The 16,921-nt window shown below is 43.9% G+C and overlaps 2 protein-coding genes across 9 annotated transcripts in view; one reads left to right on the top strand and one right to left on the bottom strand.

Annotated features, from left to right (window-relative positions):
- The first annotated feature begins 525 nt into the window (after positions 1-525).
- SMIM32 (small integral membrane protein 32) lies at positions 526-2,094 on the top strand. Its single transcript, XM_066341970.1, has one exon. It carries the CDS (start codon positions 1,091-1,093, stop codon positions 1,400-1,402), a length of 312 nt encoding a protein of 103 aa, XP_066198067.1. The 5' UTR covers positions 526-1,090; the 3' UTR covers positions 1,403-2,094.
- A 9,088-nt stretch (positions 2,095-11,182) lies between these two features.
- SMAD5 (SMAD family member 5) overlaps positions 11,183-16,921 on the bottom strand; it is a 78,648-nt gene continuing 72,909 nt past the window's right edge. For all 8 annotated transcript variants that reach the window (XM_066343523.1, XM_066343520.1, XM_066343521.1 and 5 more), the window contains one exon: positions 11,183-16,185. In XM_066343523.1, coding sequence (XP_066199620.1) covers positions 16,042-16,185 — 144 coding nt within the window. In that variant the 3' untranslated portion in view covers positions 11,183-16,041. The remainder of the gene's footprint in view (positions 16,186-16,921) is intronic.

Below are 16,921 nucleotides of genomic sequence, written 5' to 3'. Positions count from 1 at the left end.
TACAGCTAGAGAGTTGCCTGGGCCCACCAAGCTAGTCCCAGCTTGCCCGGAGGCATGTGCCCTCCCTGGGAAACCTAGCAGCCTGTGGGGCTCAGCACAAACCAGGGGAGGCTGGGAGGGGAATGTCAAGAAGCAACTATGTTAATTTTCGATCCCCCCCACCCCACCCCACCTGTAAAATGAATAAATAAAATCTCAAAAAAGAAAGAAAGGAAAAGAGAAAAAGGAAGAATGAAAGCCGACGTCCATGTCCCCGAGTCGGTGCGCTGTGCACAACTGTCTCTTGATAAGTCTGTACCCGTTTCTTTGTCTTTCTGTGACCCTGTGTTTTCCCCCTCCTCTGCGTGTCCCTCATTCTGTGAGTGATGTGAGGTCGGGCTGGGGCATTCGCAGCCCTGTCCTCCCTCACCGTCATTGGTTCGCAGCCACTCCGGGGGGGGGGGGGCAGCCTCTGCCAGTCCCGCCTCCACTCTGGACCCGAGCTCGCTCAAAGCCTCCTTAGCGCTCAGTCTCTTGCTCAAGACAGGAGCACAGCAGCCAGCGAGAGTGGGGCCGGCTCGCCGCACGGCGGGTGTCTGGACCGGGACTCTGGGCTGCAGGACTGCTCCCAGACACCGCGGTAGACGCGGAGGACTCCGGGCCCTCGTCCTCGGTGCACTCGGCGACCCGACCGCCCGAGCAGAGACCCGAGCTGCCGCCGCGCTCCCCAGGCACCTCTCGCCGCCGCTGCAGTCCACAGGCGCCCCGGGGTGGGCAGCTCACGGGAGCTGCGGGTCCCAGCCAAGAGGGCGGCCGTAAAACCTCGAGACGGTGATTCCACACCGCAGGTGGCGACGGCGAAACACAGGGGAAGCCCAACGGGGCGCGGGCGCAGAGCCGTCCAGCTTCGAGGCCGAGGGCCCTCCACCCTGCTCGGAGGACAGCTGAGCGCAGGGACGAGGAAGCGGCCTCAGCCCCGGCCCTGCGGCTCCGAAAGCACCGACTCCCGGCCAGTCGTGCGCAGCAGGGCGGGAAGGCGCGCCATGGAGGCGCAGGGCAGCGCCGGTCCGCGCGAGGCGCAGTGAGCAGGTCGGCCGGGGACCCGCGGGCCATGTACGGCGACGTCTTCAATGCCACCGGCGGCCCGGAGGCGGCGGTGGGCGGCGCGCTGGCCTTGGCAGCCACGGTCAAGGCGGAGGGCGCTCTGCCGCTGGAGCTGGCCACCGCGCGCGGTGTGCGGGACGGCGCGGCCGCAAAGCCCGACTTGCCCACCTACCTGCTGCTCTTCTTCCTGCTGCTGCTCTCCGTGGCGCTCGTCGTCCTGTTCATTGGCTGCCAGCTGCGCCACTCGGCCTTCGCTGCGTTGCCCCACGACCGCTCGCTGCGCGACGCCCGAGCGCCCTGGAAGACGCGGCCGGTGTAACGGCGCAGCGGGCCGGGCGGGGGGCGCCAAGTCCCGGTCTCACCATGAGCAGTAGTGTGAGCCAGGTAGGGCGGGCTTGACCTCAGGGGCTTGCCGGCCCTGGGGCACACTGCGCCCTGACCTAAAGACCCTTCCCGACCTCGAAGACCTCGATCGGCAACCTGAGCGTAAAGGGAGTAGGAAGCGTCAGAGCTACTTAGGGTCCCGCTCCAAATAGCCGCGAGGTACCAAGGTTCTGATCCCCCGCCAGTCTTTCTTCCCAAGACAGGAGGTCTGAGGGACTTAGGCGCCTGGCTTGCCACCTGCTGGCTTCCTCATTTGCACACCGAACGAGCTAGCACGGCGAGCACGCAACCAGCCGGGACTTGCTTGTCGGACTGCTGGTCCTGTGCTGTCTTCCCGCGGCTGTTACCGCCTCTCCCCGTCTTTGGCACGTAGGACCTCGCTGGGACCAAAGCATGAACTCAGCCGGACTTTGTAGAACGGTGGCCCTCGGGGACCACATTCTCCAGGGAAAGTGAGGGGGCACGGAATTTCACTAGGTTCCACCCGGGTCCGAGGACTCAGTTTTCTCTGCGGGCACGGGCGGAGCGGAAGCCGCTCTAGAAGCATAGGGTCCCACCGGCAGCACCCTGTTGTGGGGATCCACGTCCCACATCTCCAGCGGTGGTGTATCTGCAATAAAACCTCACCGAATTAGACCCAGTGCTGAGAACGCTCTGATCATTGGTTGCGCCACTTTGGAAAGGGAGATAAGGGCAGGGCATCCTGAGCAGCTGAGAGCCAAGTGCAGCCTGCCTCCGGCCTTGCTGTGGCCCAGGTCAGTTTTGATACTTCCTCTTCTCCAGCTTTCCCCCAGGGTCAGTCAGTTACTAGCTTCCGGGAGTGTTTTTAGAGCCAGTCTCCAAAAGGAATTACTGTCCTGAAACGTGGCTCCATAGCGACCTTCCCTTCCTGTCTTCTCTGCTCTCATAGCCTGTTTGGGCCTGAATACTTCCCAAGAGCCTATTCTAACCCAGAACCAGCTGGCAAAGGAAGGGCCCTAAGGCTCAGGAGGTGGAGGCAGATGCTCAGCACTTCTTCCCTAACTAGGCAGGAGGAGGCCAGCTGTGGAGAACACAGCAGAAAGCAATGGATGAGTAAACCCACCAGGAGGAGACAGTCTCAAAGAACCCAAGACAGATCTCTGAAAAGCCTGACCATTTTCAAAGTGAACCTAATTCTAGGGAGTCTTTTTAGGGGCATTTAGAATAGTGTCAGGAGTCACCTGGCTCTGGGGCACTAGAGCTGAGAGAATGTGACTTAAAAAAAGCATTCTGTAGATCATCTTATCTAATCCAGTAATCTAAACCATTTGGAGGTCACTGGGGTGCTGAGAATCTGCAGAATGCTAAGGACACCTGCCTTTAGCAGAAGACAGCCAGGCACATAGTCCTGCAGACGCTTGGTAAGGGTGTCAGACACTGAAACCTACTAAGGACCCGAGCTGAGGCAGGGGAAAATGTGGGCTAGGGCTAGAGTCTCAGGCCAGGCCTCCTAGATCCCCTCCTGGCTCCTATCCCTTGAAGCAGCAGAGATAAGCAGATGTTTCACCCTGGCATAATTACCCATGGAGAGCTAACACCAGACAAACCCTAAAGCTGCTAATTCTGTGATAACTTCACAGAACATTCTAGTTTGGTCTTTGGAAATGTAGCCAGACCTCCCCACCCTTGGTTGCAGAGACAGCTAAGTGGAATAAATGTAAGGAGATATGAGGTCCCCTGGCTGCCTTAATGAAGTCACACTGCTATTATGGGGGACACAAGGCCTGGATCTAGGGGCTGTGAGAGGTAGGAGACTACTGTAGAGGCGGAGTACGCCCTCTTGCATACCTTCCTGTGGGGATACCTAAAAGCAGGGTGGTCAGAAGCACGTGCTCTGGAGTCTCGCCATCTGGCTTTAATCCCAGTTCCCCTGCTCACTGGCAGTGTGACCCTGTACAAATTACTTAATCTATTTTAGCCTGTTTCCTCATCTGTAAAATGAGAATCATGTCACCGAGCTCTACAACATGATATTAAATGACATAACCAGTGTAACATGCTAAAGAGAGAAGCTGGCCCACAAAGCAGATGTCATCTCCCTGTCTGCTGTGCCCACAGACAAAGACAAGGGCTGGCCCCTGCAGGGGAGAATATGATTGGATGACTGGCTTAGAGGTTACCTGAGTTCCTGGGCCGGAATCAGCTAAAGTCGGAGGGATCCAGGAGGCTGTGGAATCCCTTAATAAAATACTAGCCCAAGGCATACAGTGTAAACAGTGTTAAAATGGAGATAATTTGGAAAGCATCCCTCTGATGTCTCTAAAGCGTTGCAATGGCCTCAGCCACTGAAACCAAAGGCTTGAGCACTTCAAATAAACAGGTATTTCTGGAAGAAACTCCTAGGTAACTGGGTCTGCAGAGCTGGACTCTAGACACCAAGGGGGGGGGGGCGGTGAGAGAAACTAGTCTAATGTTCTGTTTTTTGTCAGCACTGTGACCCTGAATAATTCCACTTCCTCTTCTAGTCCAGTGTTAGACTGGTTGAGCAGTAATGGGCCCTTTCCCATGTTGGACCTAGTCCCAGATTCTCCCCCAGAAAGCAGGGATGTGGCTGCATTGTCTGCCCTCCACTGATAGCAGCTAAGTGGACTACAACGTGGTAATTGGACATTCAGATGGGTGTCGAGAGGCAGGTCTACACACACTTCTTTTGGCTCTCTGCTCTGCCATGGTCTCATGATGCCTTGGCACCACCTTTGGGAGAGCTGGGCATGGCTGGCTAAACATAGGACCCATGGCAGAGGTTTTGGGCTGCAATTCCACTGGGAGCGGAGAAGACGGTTGAGAATGTATTTCTGATGGGAGGTGAGAGGTGGGGATGAAATTAGGGAAGGTGGTTGCAGATGCCAGGACCAGGGACAAGCAGCATGTTGTAGTGACCAAAAGCCTCAGTCCTAGAGTGAGGTAACCTGACCCTGACCATCCACTCTATGCCTAGTTCATGTTTCTGGATGCCTGAGAACCTCAGTTTCCTCCTCTGTAAAAAGGAGATAACAGTATCTACCTCATAGGATTTGAGACATTGTAAGTAGTGCTTCACTCATGTCTGACAGGTATAAGTGCTCTGAATGTGAGCTATCATTTTTACTAAACAGGATGACCATTCCAGAAATGTTTTCAGCAACACGAACAGCAACTGCTTTCCCTCAGTGACTTGCAGTCCTTTTCCAAAAGGCATGCACTATCCTAGAACAGAGCAGAGGTCTGCCACTTCCCAGCCGGTATGCCCGGAGCATGAGTGCAGCTGTCCTAGGTCTTTTTACACTGTGCTTCCCCCAAAACTAGCGCATCCACTCACATAGCTTCAGGTGCTTTTCAAATGACTCTCTCCAGATCTTATCCCTGAGCCTATTCAATGCCTCCGTCTGGATATCTCATGGGCACCCTCAGACTCAGCATGCCTAAAACTCAGCCTTCCATGTAAATTAGCTCTTCCTCCCATCGTCTCCAGCTCAGCAAATTGCATCTGGTTGTCCAAAGTAAAAACCACCTGGTGGTCATTCCTGACCCCAAACTCTTCTTCATCTTCCCCACATGCCTTCCATCACCTCCTAGCCTCCAATCTGCTTTATCTACTCCCCTTCATCTCCACCAGCACCACCCAAATTCAAAGCCCAACATCTATTACTTTGACCCATTTGCATTCCAATGACTTCCTTCTCTTTGCTCTCAGAAAGTAAAACAAAATCCTACTCTTGGCCTACAAGACCAGCAACATCTGTCTCCCCAAAAACCTCTCCAGTCTCATCCCGTCATGCCCCTCTTGAGTCCAGGCTTTAGTCACAATGGCCTTTCAATCCTTCAGGTCTCTCTGCCTGAGCTGTTTGTCTTTCATCCTTCATTTGGCTAATGCCTTCTTATCCTTCCAGTCTCAACTTAAATATCTCTTCCTCCAAAAGGACATGCCTGAGTTCTCAGATCACTTACATTCATTCATAGCCCCCAGTCAACTCCCGGATCACAGCTATTAAATAACTATATAGGCCCTGGCCGATGGCTCAGTGGATAGAGAGCATTAGCCCGGCAAATGGATGGCCTGGGTTCTATTCCCAGTAGGACACACGAAGAAGCCAAAGCAGCAACAAACGGCTGCTTCCCCCTCCCCCATCTCCCCCTTCTCTCTCTCTTTCCCTTCCACAGCTAGTGGCTTGATTGGTTCGAGAGTGACTCCAAGTACTGAGGATAGCTCATCAGAGCATGACAACCTCAGGCAATAAAAATAGCCCAGTACTCAAGCATTAGCCCCAGATTGGGTTGTGGGGTGGATCCCTGTCAGGGTGCATGCAGGAGTCTGCCTCACTATCTCCCCTCTGCTCACATTTTATTACACACACACACACACACACATCATAGCCTAATGTCTGCCCTCCCACCCCCCACTAACATGTCGGCTCTACAAGGTCAGGGACAACATCCACCCTGTGCACTGCTGCTCTCCCAACACCTCACATCATGTGACACACAAAGCAGGCAATGAACAAGTATTTGTTGAATGTAATATTGTAGAAAGAGCTCAAGGTTCAGGTAAATTTGCCCGTGGGTTCTTCCTCTGAACACTTTACCTTTATTTTCTACCTTAAACTAAACTTGCATCAGATGAAACATTGAGCTGAACTCTCCTTACTGATCGATACACCAGGTGGCCAGTTTCCTGGAGGTGATAATCTGCAAAGTTGTTAGCAACTGACATTTCTTGTCTCCTGTATAACACCTCAGTTATTATTTTATCTCCTGCGGAGACTAAAAGAACATCCAGTTTAAGTGTGTTCCTTTTGCGGTTTCTACTTGAACGACCCCTTTCCCCACAGGAATCTTGACCGTGTCATTCACATGCCTCCTGAATTGCCTCGACAAGGCTGCAGCTAAATCACTGCTTCACAAACCACGTTCTCACCTCCTTCTGAACTTGGATCAAAGATCGCCTTCTCAGGGAGCCCTTCCCTGGCTTTTTGAGTTAAAACTTCAACTGCCTTCCTCCCCCCACCCCGGATATTTCAAATCCCCCTTCCCTGCTTTTTCTCCTTAGAACCTACCACTACCTTACACCAGTGGTCTTCAACCACCAGTCTGTGGACTGGTGCCAGTCTGTCAGAAATTTCGTGCTGGTCCATGAAAGTTAACCACCCTGATGCTGTATTAAGATTATAGTCTATTGCCCCACCCTATATTTCACTTAGCTTGTTTTATGTCTCTATAACCAGAATGCAGTTCCTTGAGGGAAAGAATTTTTGTTCTATTCAGTTTATCCTCAGCCTGACATCTAGTAAGCCCTCAAATATTAGTTGAATGAATGAGCACACTGCTACTTTACCTAATACTGCTCAGGACCTGAGAAAGTCCAGATAAACAGACGCAGAGCCTATTTTTAGTCTTCTCCATTCTCCATTCCTGCTTTTTATTCACCCTCCGAAACTGACTGGATAACCCTACTAGATAGGGACTGAGAACACTAAACTATGTTACAGCTTCACTCTCTGTGGGGATGGGAGGTGACTCCCTGCTACGGCTCTGCTGCCCAGCACTCAGGAAAGGCTTGGTGAGAGGAAGCAAATGAGCAAGGAAGTATTGACAAGGTTACAATCTGAACTGTGTTAACAAGAATACGCCCCACCTCCAAGTTCCTGGTTCACAGAACCTTCCAGGAGCAGCACAGCGCTGTCACCCTTGTCCCCTGGCTCCCACGTCTACAAGGTGGCTACTCTAGTTCCTGCCATAATATTTGCATTCTAGCCATTGGAAAGGGAACAGGAGCAAGAACAGTACTCTTAGGTGCATTATGTTCCTTAGTCTAAATCAATAAATCCTGGAAAATTCACAGAATTTTATGTAAAGAAAGGCCATCAAGGAATGTTTATCATTAATCTTAACTAATCTGGTGCAGCTCCCCCCTCCCCAAGCCTGTGCTTTTCCCCCTCTACAACCACAAGCACAGTCTTCAGCAAAATCAGTCTTTTACTCTGAAGTACAAATACAGGTCAGCCTGTTGTTTCGCAAAGGGCTGCTTGCAGTGCCTGCCTGAATGCCCTTCCTTCATTCACAACAGTAGGGGATGGTCTAGGGATCTGACACAGGACACTAAAATCAAACGTCATGGCTCTTAACACTGCCATTCCTGTAAGCTATAAAATAAAAAAGTACGTTTTGGGGCTATTTTCTCCTGTCAAATACATCAAGGAAACTGCGTTCTTTCTCTGAGAAAATATTAGTAACTGTTATTTTGTTAGGTTCTCTAAGCAATAATTCCAGGAACCTGATAACTTTATTGTCTTTATTTTTAAAAAGTTTTTTTATTATTTATTCATTTTAGAGAGGAGAGAGAGAGAGGGAGAGAGAGAGAGAGAGAAAGGGGAGAAGAGCAGGAAGCATCAACTCCCATAAAGGGCAGGGTTTTGAACCGGCAACCTCCCGGGTCGAATGCTTTATCCACTGTGCCACTACAGGTCAGGAAGGAACCTGATAACTTTAGGGTGAAGGTCCAGAAGTTCAAAAAAAAAAAAAAGAAAAAAAAGATGAGTGTTCTAATTTTAGTGGAGTTGCCTGTTTCTCCTTTCATGAGGCATGTAATCAAGATCTAACAGCTGAAGTGCTGTGCTAGAATCCATTCAACTAAGCATTCTCATTACATAACATGAATTCTACTATTCTCATTAGCAGTGGGAACACAGGTCTGGTCTTATAGAGCTCAAATTCCCATGAGATAAGGCAATCTATAAACAGAGTAAAGAAATATAATATCTATATAATGTTAGATGGCAATAAATGTTATGAAGAATAAAAAACACTTTTTTCCTTTCTCCTTAATGTCCAAGGTTGTCTCCTCCACCAAGATCCTTTTTCCTTCTTTCTGAAAGCCATCCTAAATTAATCTCAATTGGCTTTTTTTGGGAAGGGGGATCACTTCAATAATCTCATTAGAAGATCTGGATAGATAAGCTCGACGTTATACATTTTGAAAAGGTCTGCCATTCAACAAAATTAGAGACAGCAAAGAGAGGACAATGCTCTCTTGGGTACATAGAATTCAAGGAACACTTTAAAGCCAAACAGATTTCTCTGAGAACCCTTTCAATAGAGGAGCTATGCCTTCCCTATAATCTGCTAAATGTTTGTCAAAAAACAGAAAGGACCGATGTAGAGTGATGACCTGAACAGGTTAGAAGGGGATACACATAGAAGTGTAGCGGTTAGCTAGTTTGTAGTGTTCTATACTGTTAAAATTCTTCACAGTTCCTGGCCAGATAGCTCAGTTGGTTAGAGCATCATCCGGAAGCATAGAGGTTGCTGGTTCGATCCCCACTCAGGACACACACAGGGACAGATTGATGTTCTGTCTCTTGCTCTCTCCCTTCCTCTAAAATCAATAAAATGAGTATTTCTTAAAAATTATATGCAGTTATCTCAAGTTTTAAAAGTATCGAAAATGAAATAACAGGTGAGGGTTTTATTGGGTGGGTAGGAGAATAAGACAAAGTACAAGGAAACTTTCAAATCCATCCCCAAATTTCAAGAAACTGCCTTAGGAAGCGCCTCTCAGAAATTATACATGCATCACTGACAGAACATGGATAATGAGTGTTAAACACCAACCTAAATCCCCCTCCCATCTAACATACTTAAGATGGAGGTTAATACGCAAGCTTCCAACACTTCTTGATATTTTTCCCAAAGCCTCATTCCCCCTCTTTTGATATAAACTGCTCACAAAAATTAGAGGATATTTCCAAATGAATATGAAGTGATTAAAAAAAAAAGAAGCATTTGATTTATTTTTTTATTAAAGATCAGAAAAGCAAACGACAAGTTAAAGTAGGTCATTTGATTGTGCAAAATGAGATGCAAAACCAATTTTTATTTCATTGGTGAAAATGCACTGTACAAAAGGTTGAAGTACTGGAGTATCTGCACGATAAATGACTTAGATAAAAAGAACAAGATTTAGTCCTCACAAAAGTCAGTTTATTAAAGATAGGCTTAAAAATGCAACAACAACCAAAAACACAGTAATATTTAAAATGTTAAATGGGAGTTTTTAAAAAGCTTCCTTCTTTGAGCCATATTATACTACAGAGCTCTGGAAAGTACGTTCTTACAAGCTTGCCCTAGCCTGCTGATACTGATAAATACGCAGTGTGAATGAACTGCATCAAAACTGCAGCAACAGCGCCTGACCATGCAGTGGCACGGTGGATAGAGCGTCGGACTGGGATGCGGAGGACTCAGGTTCGAGACCCCGAGGTCGCCAGCTTGAGCGTGGGTTCATTTGGTTTGAGCAAAAGCTTACCAGCTTGGACCCAAGGTCACTGGCCCGAGCAAGGGGTCACTCGGTCTGCTGTAGCCCCACGGTCAAGGCACATATGAGAAAGCAATCAATGAACAACTAAGGTGTCGCAATGTGCAACGAAAAACTAATGATTGATGCTTCTCATCTCTTTCCGTTCTTGTCTGTCTGTCCCTATCTATCCCTCTCTCTCTCTCTCTCTCTGTCTCGGTTAAAAAAACAACAACAAAAAACTGCTGCAATATGGAATAGCTTTGACCATCAAGTCCCATGTCTAAAACTGGAGCAGATATCACAGTGGATCTCCTCATCACCTGTTTTGGCTACAACAATTTGAAAACTAACTTAAATCTGAGAGAAGGCCTAACACCTCTAACTGTTCACTAAAATCTTTTGCCGGAATATAAAATATGCTTCTAAAATAGCAAGTAAAGCCACTTCTAAATACCTTATACTTGAAACACAAAGGCATAGAAAGGAACTGTTTTAAAGAAATGGATTCCTTTGATGAAGTTTTTCTCCAGAGAATAATAGCTTTTATATGTATTTATTATTTGGGGTTAAAATATTTAGTTTGGGTTTTTCTAATTTTACAGTGGGGGCACATGGATGTTCCCCAACCTCTCCCAAGGAGAATGCCTTAGCATTTCTAGTATCTCCAACACAGACATGATAAAAGTATGCACTTGGCAGGGATGATAAAACTAATTTGTGACAATATTTTTTTAAAAAATAAAGAAAAAACTAATTCACAAAATGGATAATTAAGGGTTGATCTACTAAAGTCAAGCAGCATCAGAAATAATTCCTCTAATTCAAGTAAAAGAAATGTAAAAGACAACCATAAAAATGAGTTCTTATATGCAAGGCATCGTTCTTAGTTTTTTTGTATTATTTTATTTAATCTTCCTATGAAGGAGGTAAGCTTTTATGTCTCAGGTCAGGAAGTGAAGGCACAGAGAGGGTCCGCAGAGCTCCCGGCAGCTTTGAGGCCCAGGATCTGGGCACAGGCCGGCAGCCTCCGGAGCCAGCTCCACTCAGGGCTGTTCTGTCTCCCAGCCACAGGTCTACACCTCTCATTTATAGATGGATCGAGAGAATGGAAATTAGTGGTTAAACCTAAAAACAACAGACTCTAGATCCAAATCCTTTCTCAAAACAAACAAAACTACCAAAGAAAAACAGGTCAACTCTCTTAGAAACAGAATAGAAAAGTATCACTCACTCTGAGCAGAACTCACACTGAGTGGAAAGGCATGACTGTTTCCATTCTCTGTCGCTACTGCACGAACACAGATCTGCAGCTACTCACAGCACCCAACGTTCTCTCCTTTTCATAACTCCACTCAATGAAGCAAGTTAAAATAAACAGAGCACACACACACACACAACAAAAAAGAACCCCACACATATTAAGCAGGTTTTGAGGTTTATTAAAATAAAGTATTAGCAAATATGCAAAAATGAAGTTATTAAGAGTTATGGCTTTGAAAAGCACAATATAGTAAAACCTAATACATTTTATAAGTATCAAAAAGATAACAGAATGGAAGTATGTTGCTAGAATTTCACTTTCTACAACATAAGCGAAGCAGAACAAGTACACATAAAAGCAGACCTATAGTGCAGCCATGGTTTGGTCTTCATCTTCTGCATATGAGACATCTTTTTAAGAGAACACGGGCAGGTCCATATAAAGATCCAGTTTTTATTTCAATCTTATCTAATTTTAAAATAAGTGATTTTCATAATGCAACTTAACCAAGAAGGTTAAGAAGAAAACCACTAGCCCAACCATTATCATCAAGAGTCCCTACAGTTAAAGTATTTTATGAATGAATCAAAGCAACACCATCTGTAATGGAAAATCTGATACTAAAAGATTTCTCCTTCCATAAAGAACCTGGGCTCGTCGGCCTCACTGGAGTTTGGTTAGAGCTAACACCAGCTAGTATTAAGAAGGCACTACACCTAATAATGGGGAAAGTCTACCTGTACACAAAATTCTGAACATTTTAAAAACAGCACCTTCAAAAAAAACCTTACAGGACAATAGTATGATGATTTTAATAATTTTAAGAACAGAATTATTTAGACAAGAACCATGCAAACCTGCTTCACTCTGCCGTGGATGACAGAAGAATCCCGCTCCGACTGGATCTTTTCAACAAAACTCATCACTGGTTTTACGGCACTTGCTATCAGCAAATATTATAGCATAAGCTCTCACTTTTAAAAAACTTAGTAGGGAAAATCCCTCTCATTGGGTTTTGTAAACCATCTAAATTTGGTTAATTCTTCGATTATAACACTGTCGTATTTTAGAAGATAAGTTTCTATTCTGAATAATCCAATATAAGAAAGGCTTGGTAAATGTTATCTCTTGTTGTTGGGACATGTACAACCTGAACTTCAATCCTGTAAATCCCAAAGAAGTGTCCAAGCTTCTGTGCAGAAGGGAAAATTGTTTTATGCAGAAGTGCTGCCCTGAATTCTCACTTTCCAAACACGGACCTTCTGTGAGAAGAAAACCTCCCCAGAATCCTACCTGCACCAATGAGGAATATACTGCTGTTCTGGTAAAACAGGCATCGAACCTGAGATGCCCCAAATGCTCCCCCACTTAATATCCAAGGAGATCATCCATCCATAAACCAGTGCTTAGGAAACCCGCTTCCATAAACATCACCACACATTTCTAAATCACCAGACCAACTATCACCTTAAAAGATCCGTGTTTACCAAGCTGATGAGTTATGATGAAGAAACACATTTATATTCCTACCTGAGAGATTAAGTGAGGCTTTCGCTAAGAAGACAAAGGGCTCTGACTCTAAAAAAGTTAGCAGGTCCAATTTTAAGTCATCATTGAAAGCTGAATTCAGTATCAAAGATTCTTCCTTTTTCAGAAAGTATAAAAGGTGTTAATATATTTTAAGAGGGAAAGAGATAGTGATCCAAAGTAGATAATATTAAGCAAATTACTACAAAAAGTATGAAGAAATGGATCTAAACTGGTCTATTCAATGCTCTCTGTAACTTAAACAGGTACTGCAAACTTTTGAGTCTCTGCTATTGGTAGGATTTGCCTTTTTCGTACAAACCTTCCCCTTCAGCAGAACACTATCACAGGGGAACCTTTTTCCACAGGTGCCCTCAAATACAGAAGGTTTTATAATGGGAGCACCAGTTCTTGTCTTGACAATTCATTTCAGACCTGAATACTTATCGATCATTTCACATCCTAAAAGGATGTCTTCCTCTCAACTGTATGGGAAGTATATGGCTATATCCTCTTTCTGTATTACTAAGTGTAGCTTATTGAACTATTTAGTAATTTTACAGTGTGTTTCACCTCAGAGACCCAGCCAATTTTATTATCACAGTTTTCTTATATAATAAAATGTGAAAAAATTACTTATAGTTTGATGTATACATTTGACATTTTGAGTGATATCTTCCTTAAATTTTCTCTAAAGAAAAAATATTAGCCTCAATAGACCAATAACATGGCTATTAGCATTTTACAACTTAAGTCAGGCAATACCAATCAGACCATAATATCTATTATGTAGCAATGTTAGTCAAATAACCTCTTAAGCTATTTTTTTCCCCAAATAACATCTTTTTGTTGCTTTAATTCATTACTGAGATTGATTTTGATTCTATTCTTCCTTTTTGCTTCTACCAAACGTTGTAAAGTTATTATTCCCAAACTGTCTTTTCAGCTAGCATAATCTGTTGTACATTCTTACAATGTGATTATTGTACTATTGTCAACTTAAACCATTCTGAAGATTAAATACAAACTTAAAACTGGAATATTCTGAAAGGGTTTCTTTCAGAGGTACTTTTTTTCCATTGGTCAGAATTTTACTTAGTTTTTAAAAATCTTACTGGCAATTTTTACTTCCCACCCATGGGTATGGGGCATCCTCTGGAATCACAGAAGCAGCTAGATTCAGTTTTCATTTAGAATACAGGGGTGAGCAGAGGACCCAGGTAAAATACAGGGGTGTGGAATGAACAGCTTTTAGGAAATACAATAGGCTCCTCCTCCTCCATGAAATGCTTAGCAGTGAATAGCTCCAGTGCCACCATCCCTGACACCGCTCCTCAGAGAAGCACAGAAAATCCTGCTAATTCTAAAGGATGGGGCATGAATAAACACAATTTTTAATCAACTCAACTGAAGTATCAATAAAACAATTCAACAGTGTCCCTCAAATCAAGGAGCCTACTGAAGTTGATTATAAGTATCTGTCATTCGACCTGGATTATTTTCTCCTACAAATTTGTTTCAAAGACTGTGCTATGAGCCTGGTAAGTAAAAAAGCAAACAAAAAAAAGATGTAAATAAAATCTGTTCTATCACTAAGCAAACAACATCCTGTTTCCTGTGGCTGGCACAGCTCTGGAGACTGAGAAGGCAGCCACATGACGCTCCTGTTGAAGGCTCCGAGGGCAGAAGGCACCCTTCCCCCAGCACACAAGGCTGTGGGCGCACGTGTAGCAGGCACCTCCCCCGAAAGCGCTGATGACACCATCCATTGGCTGCACTTGGTAAAGGCAATAAATAACATCACAGAGAACAGAAAAAATCATATTCTCCTTTCCTCACAAAATGCATTTACTTCCTCACTAAAGCAGAAAGGGCAAAGTAGAAAGTCAAACCAAGATACCCTTTTAAACACAAGATGGACTTGGCTCCAAATACTTACAAAAGACACCAGAAAATAATCTTCCTTTGATAGGTAAATTAGGTCACTTCTTCAAAATAATGTCTTTGTTCTCATGCATTAACTGAGAGTCCATGACTGCTCCCTTGAAACAGAAGTTAGGAGTCTGTTACCCACAGCCTTCAAACATGATTGATTAAATGAGTATTTTCAAGTTTTCATGTCTTTCCTTTCTGAGGACTGTGTTCTGGGTGACACTCATATAGGTGCTAAAAAGAAAATGGAGAAAAGCATGCACAGTAACTGACAGGACAGTCGGTATTCTTTGACACATGGATGTGTTAAAATTAGTTATCTCCACAACCACAGCTAATTTGTTTCAGTATCAGACCAGGAGCCTCATCCCTGGGATGAGACTGACCAGCTCCTATGGCCATAGTACACAGGTCCTTGCATAGGGAGACCGATGTAATAAGAGCAATGGGATTAGGTACATGATTTTCCACCATTAATAATGTCCATAAAACTGGAATTAAAAAGGCACCTTAAGTTGGAGCTACAGAATACAGTATTATACTCTAGGCTGAAAATACAACAAAAGCTAGAAAAAGCGTAACTTCCTACAACTGTAATCTATAAAATGCAATGTTTTTTAATACAAAAGGGGTACAAGGAAGTAAGGATGAGCATCTAAGTCCAAGTAAGTCACTTGAGTGTGTTTCACAAAAAGTTACATTAAAAACTGTCACCCATCAAAGTGCAAAATAAAAGATTAATGCATGTCAAAAGTAGAGTTCTTACATACTGGTCGAAAGCAGCACACACAGCTGCATCAGGCCGGGCCTGCACTGTCACTAGCTATAAAGTAGTACTTGTGACAGGTTTTCGGTAAATGACACATACTGGAGATCTGTTGTTGGCAATATTCTTTTTTTAAAAAAGGAAATGTTTTACAAAAGATATAGTGAGTGAAGTCACAATATACTGAGAAACACTTAGCTGTATTAAATGCAAATTTTATGATGTCACTTAGAAAACCACCACTTTGCTTTACCGAACACTACTAGTTAGAGCAGTGCATAGTGTTCCTTCAAAAAGATTTTTTTATAGTTTCTTTTAAGACCCTACCATATGCTTTTATAGAACAATGAATTAGACTTTTTAAAAGTTGGTGGGACAAAGAAACTGGTGAAAGTACAGCTCTTGAGGATCAAGAGTCGAAGGGAAAACTTTTTACCATATACTGCCTTATACTACTATAATTTTTCATCATATGTTGTTTTACTTTTTCCTAAAAAAAAATTAACAAATAAAAAAAAACTGTTGGGACAATAAGGCAAAAGTGTGTTCCAGTTTAAGATCAATGAACTGGAGCGTGATAATTTCTTTACATCTTTCACAACACTTTTGAGAGTTGATCACGTGAACATTAATACAAACAAATGTAGATTCATCACAAAATACAAATGTATTGGTCATAATTATGTAGAAAAAAAATAAGCTGTTTTCCATGTAAGCTCACAGTATCTGTATTGAAAGTTTCTCTAAAATTAAAACAAGTCCACTAGTAATATAATTGAAAAGAATACTTCTACACTATGAAACAGAAGATATGGGGTTCAGAGGGGAGCCCATCTGAGTGAGGACTTTATCCAGCCACTGAAGAGGCCCATGAAGATGAATCTCAATCCAACATGGGGTGCTGGTAACATCCTGCCTGTGGTACTCTGCTCCCCAGCCCTATGGAAACAAACAAATGTTAGAGCAAGTATCTCTGTACACTGTCAACCAGTTAAAACCAATTTTAACATAGTAACAAAAAGATACTTTAACAGTAGACATATGCAAAATGTACTTTAAAAAATCACAAAACTAATCTTAGCATTCACTATGGAGTTAAAAGCAACACAATAAATAGCTACATTACTACAAGATTTATGAATTTTTAAATAATATATAATTCCCTTAATAAAAACCCTTGAAGCAAGCTGTTTCAGATTTCGTTTTAAATTTTATAAAGTTAATACTTTCTAAAGGGCAATATCTCATAATTTAAAAATTAATATTTCTGAGGTGAGGTACCTTTTCAATGGCATAAATAAAACCTATAAAAATAACCTAATATAAGTTCATATCAGATTTTATTACCAATTTTTTTTTGTTTCCAGGTTTTTGGGTTTATTTTCTTTTAATATCAGATAAGGCATTGTAAAACTGATCAATGCATACAAGTATAATTTAAGTGGCAATCACATATCAATATCCTTTAAATGGGAAATTACTGGGATTGAGCTAGAACACTTTATCCTAAAACTCCAAAGATTAATTTTTTTTTCACTTTTATTTGCCTGGATTTATCAAACTCTCTGCTTTTCTGCTTATAGTAGTGCTGGCCCAGGAAAATCAGGATGGGGAGCTGAGGCGGGGGGTGGGGGGTAAGGGGACAGGGGAACAGGAGGGAATGAATGCCCTCAAG

This window comes from Saccopteryx leptura, chromosome 6, assembly GCF_036850995.1.
Source record: "Saccopteryx leptura isolate mSacLep1 chromosome 6, mSacLep1_pri_phased_curated, whole genome shotgun sequence".
NCBI classification, from domain to species: Eukaryota; Metazoa; Chordata; class Mammalia; order Chiroptera; family Emballonuridae; genus Saccopteryx; species Saccopteryx leptura.
Note: the sequence above shows the minus strand (reverse complement) of the source record. Positions and strands in the feature narration are given on the sequence as shown.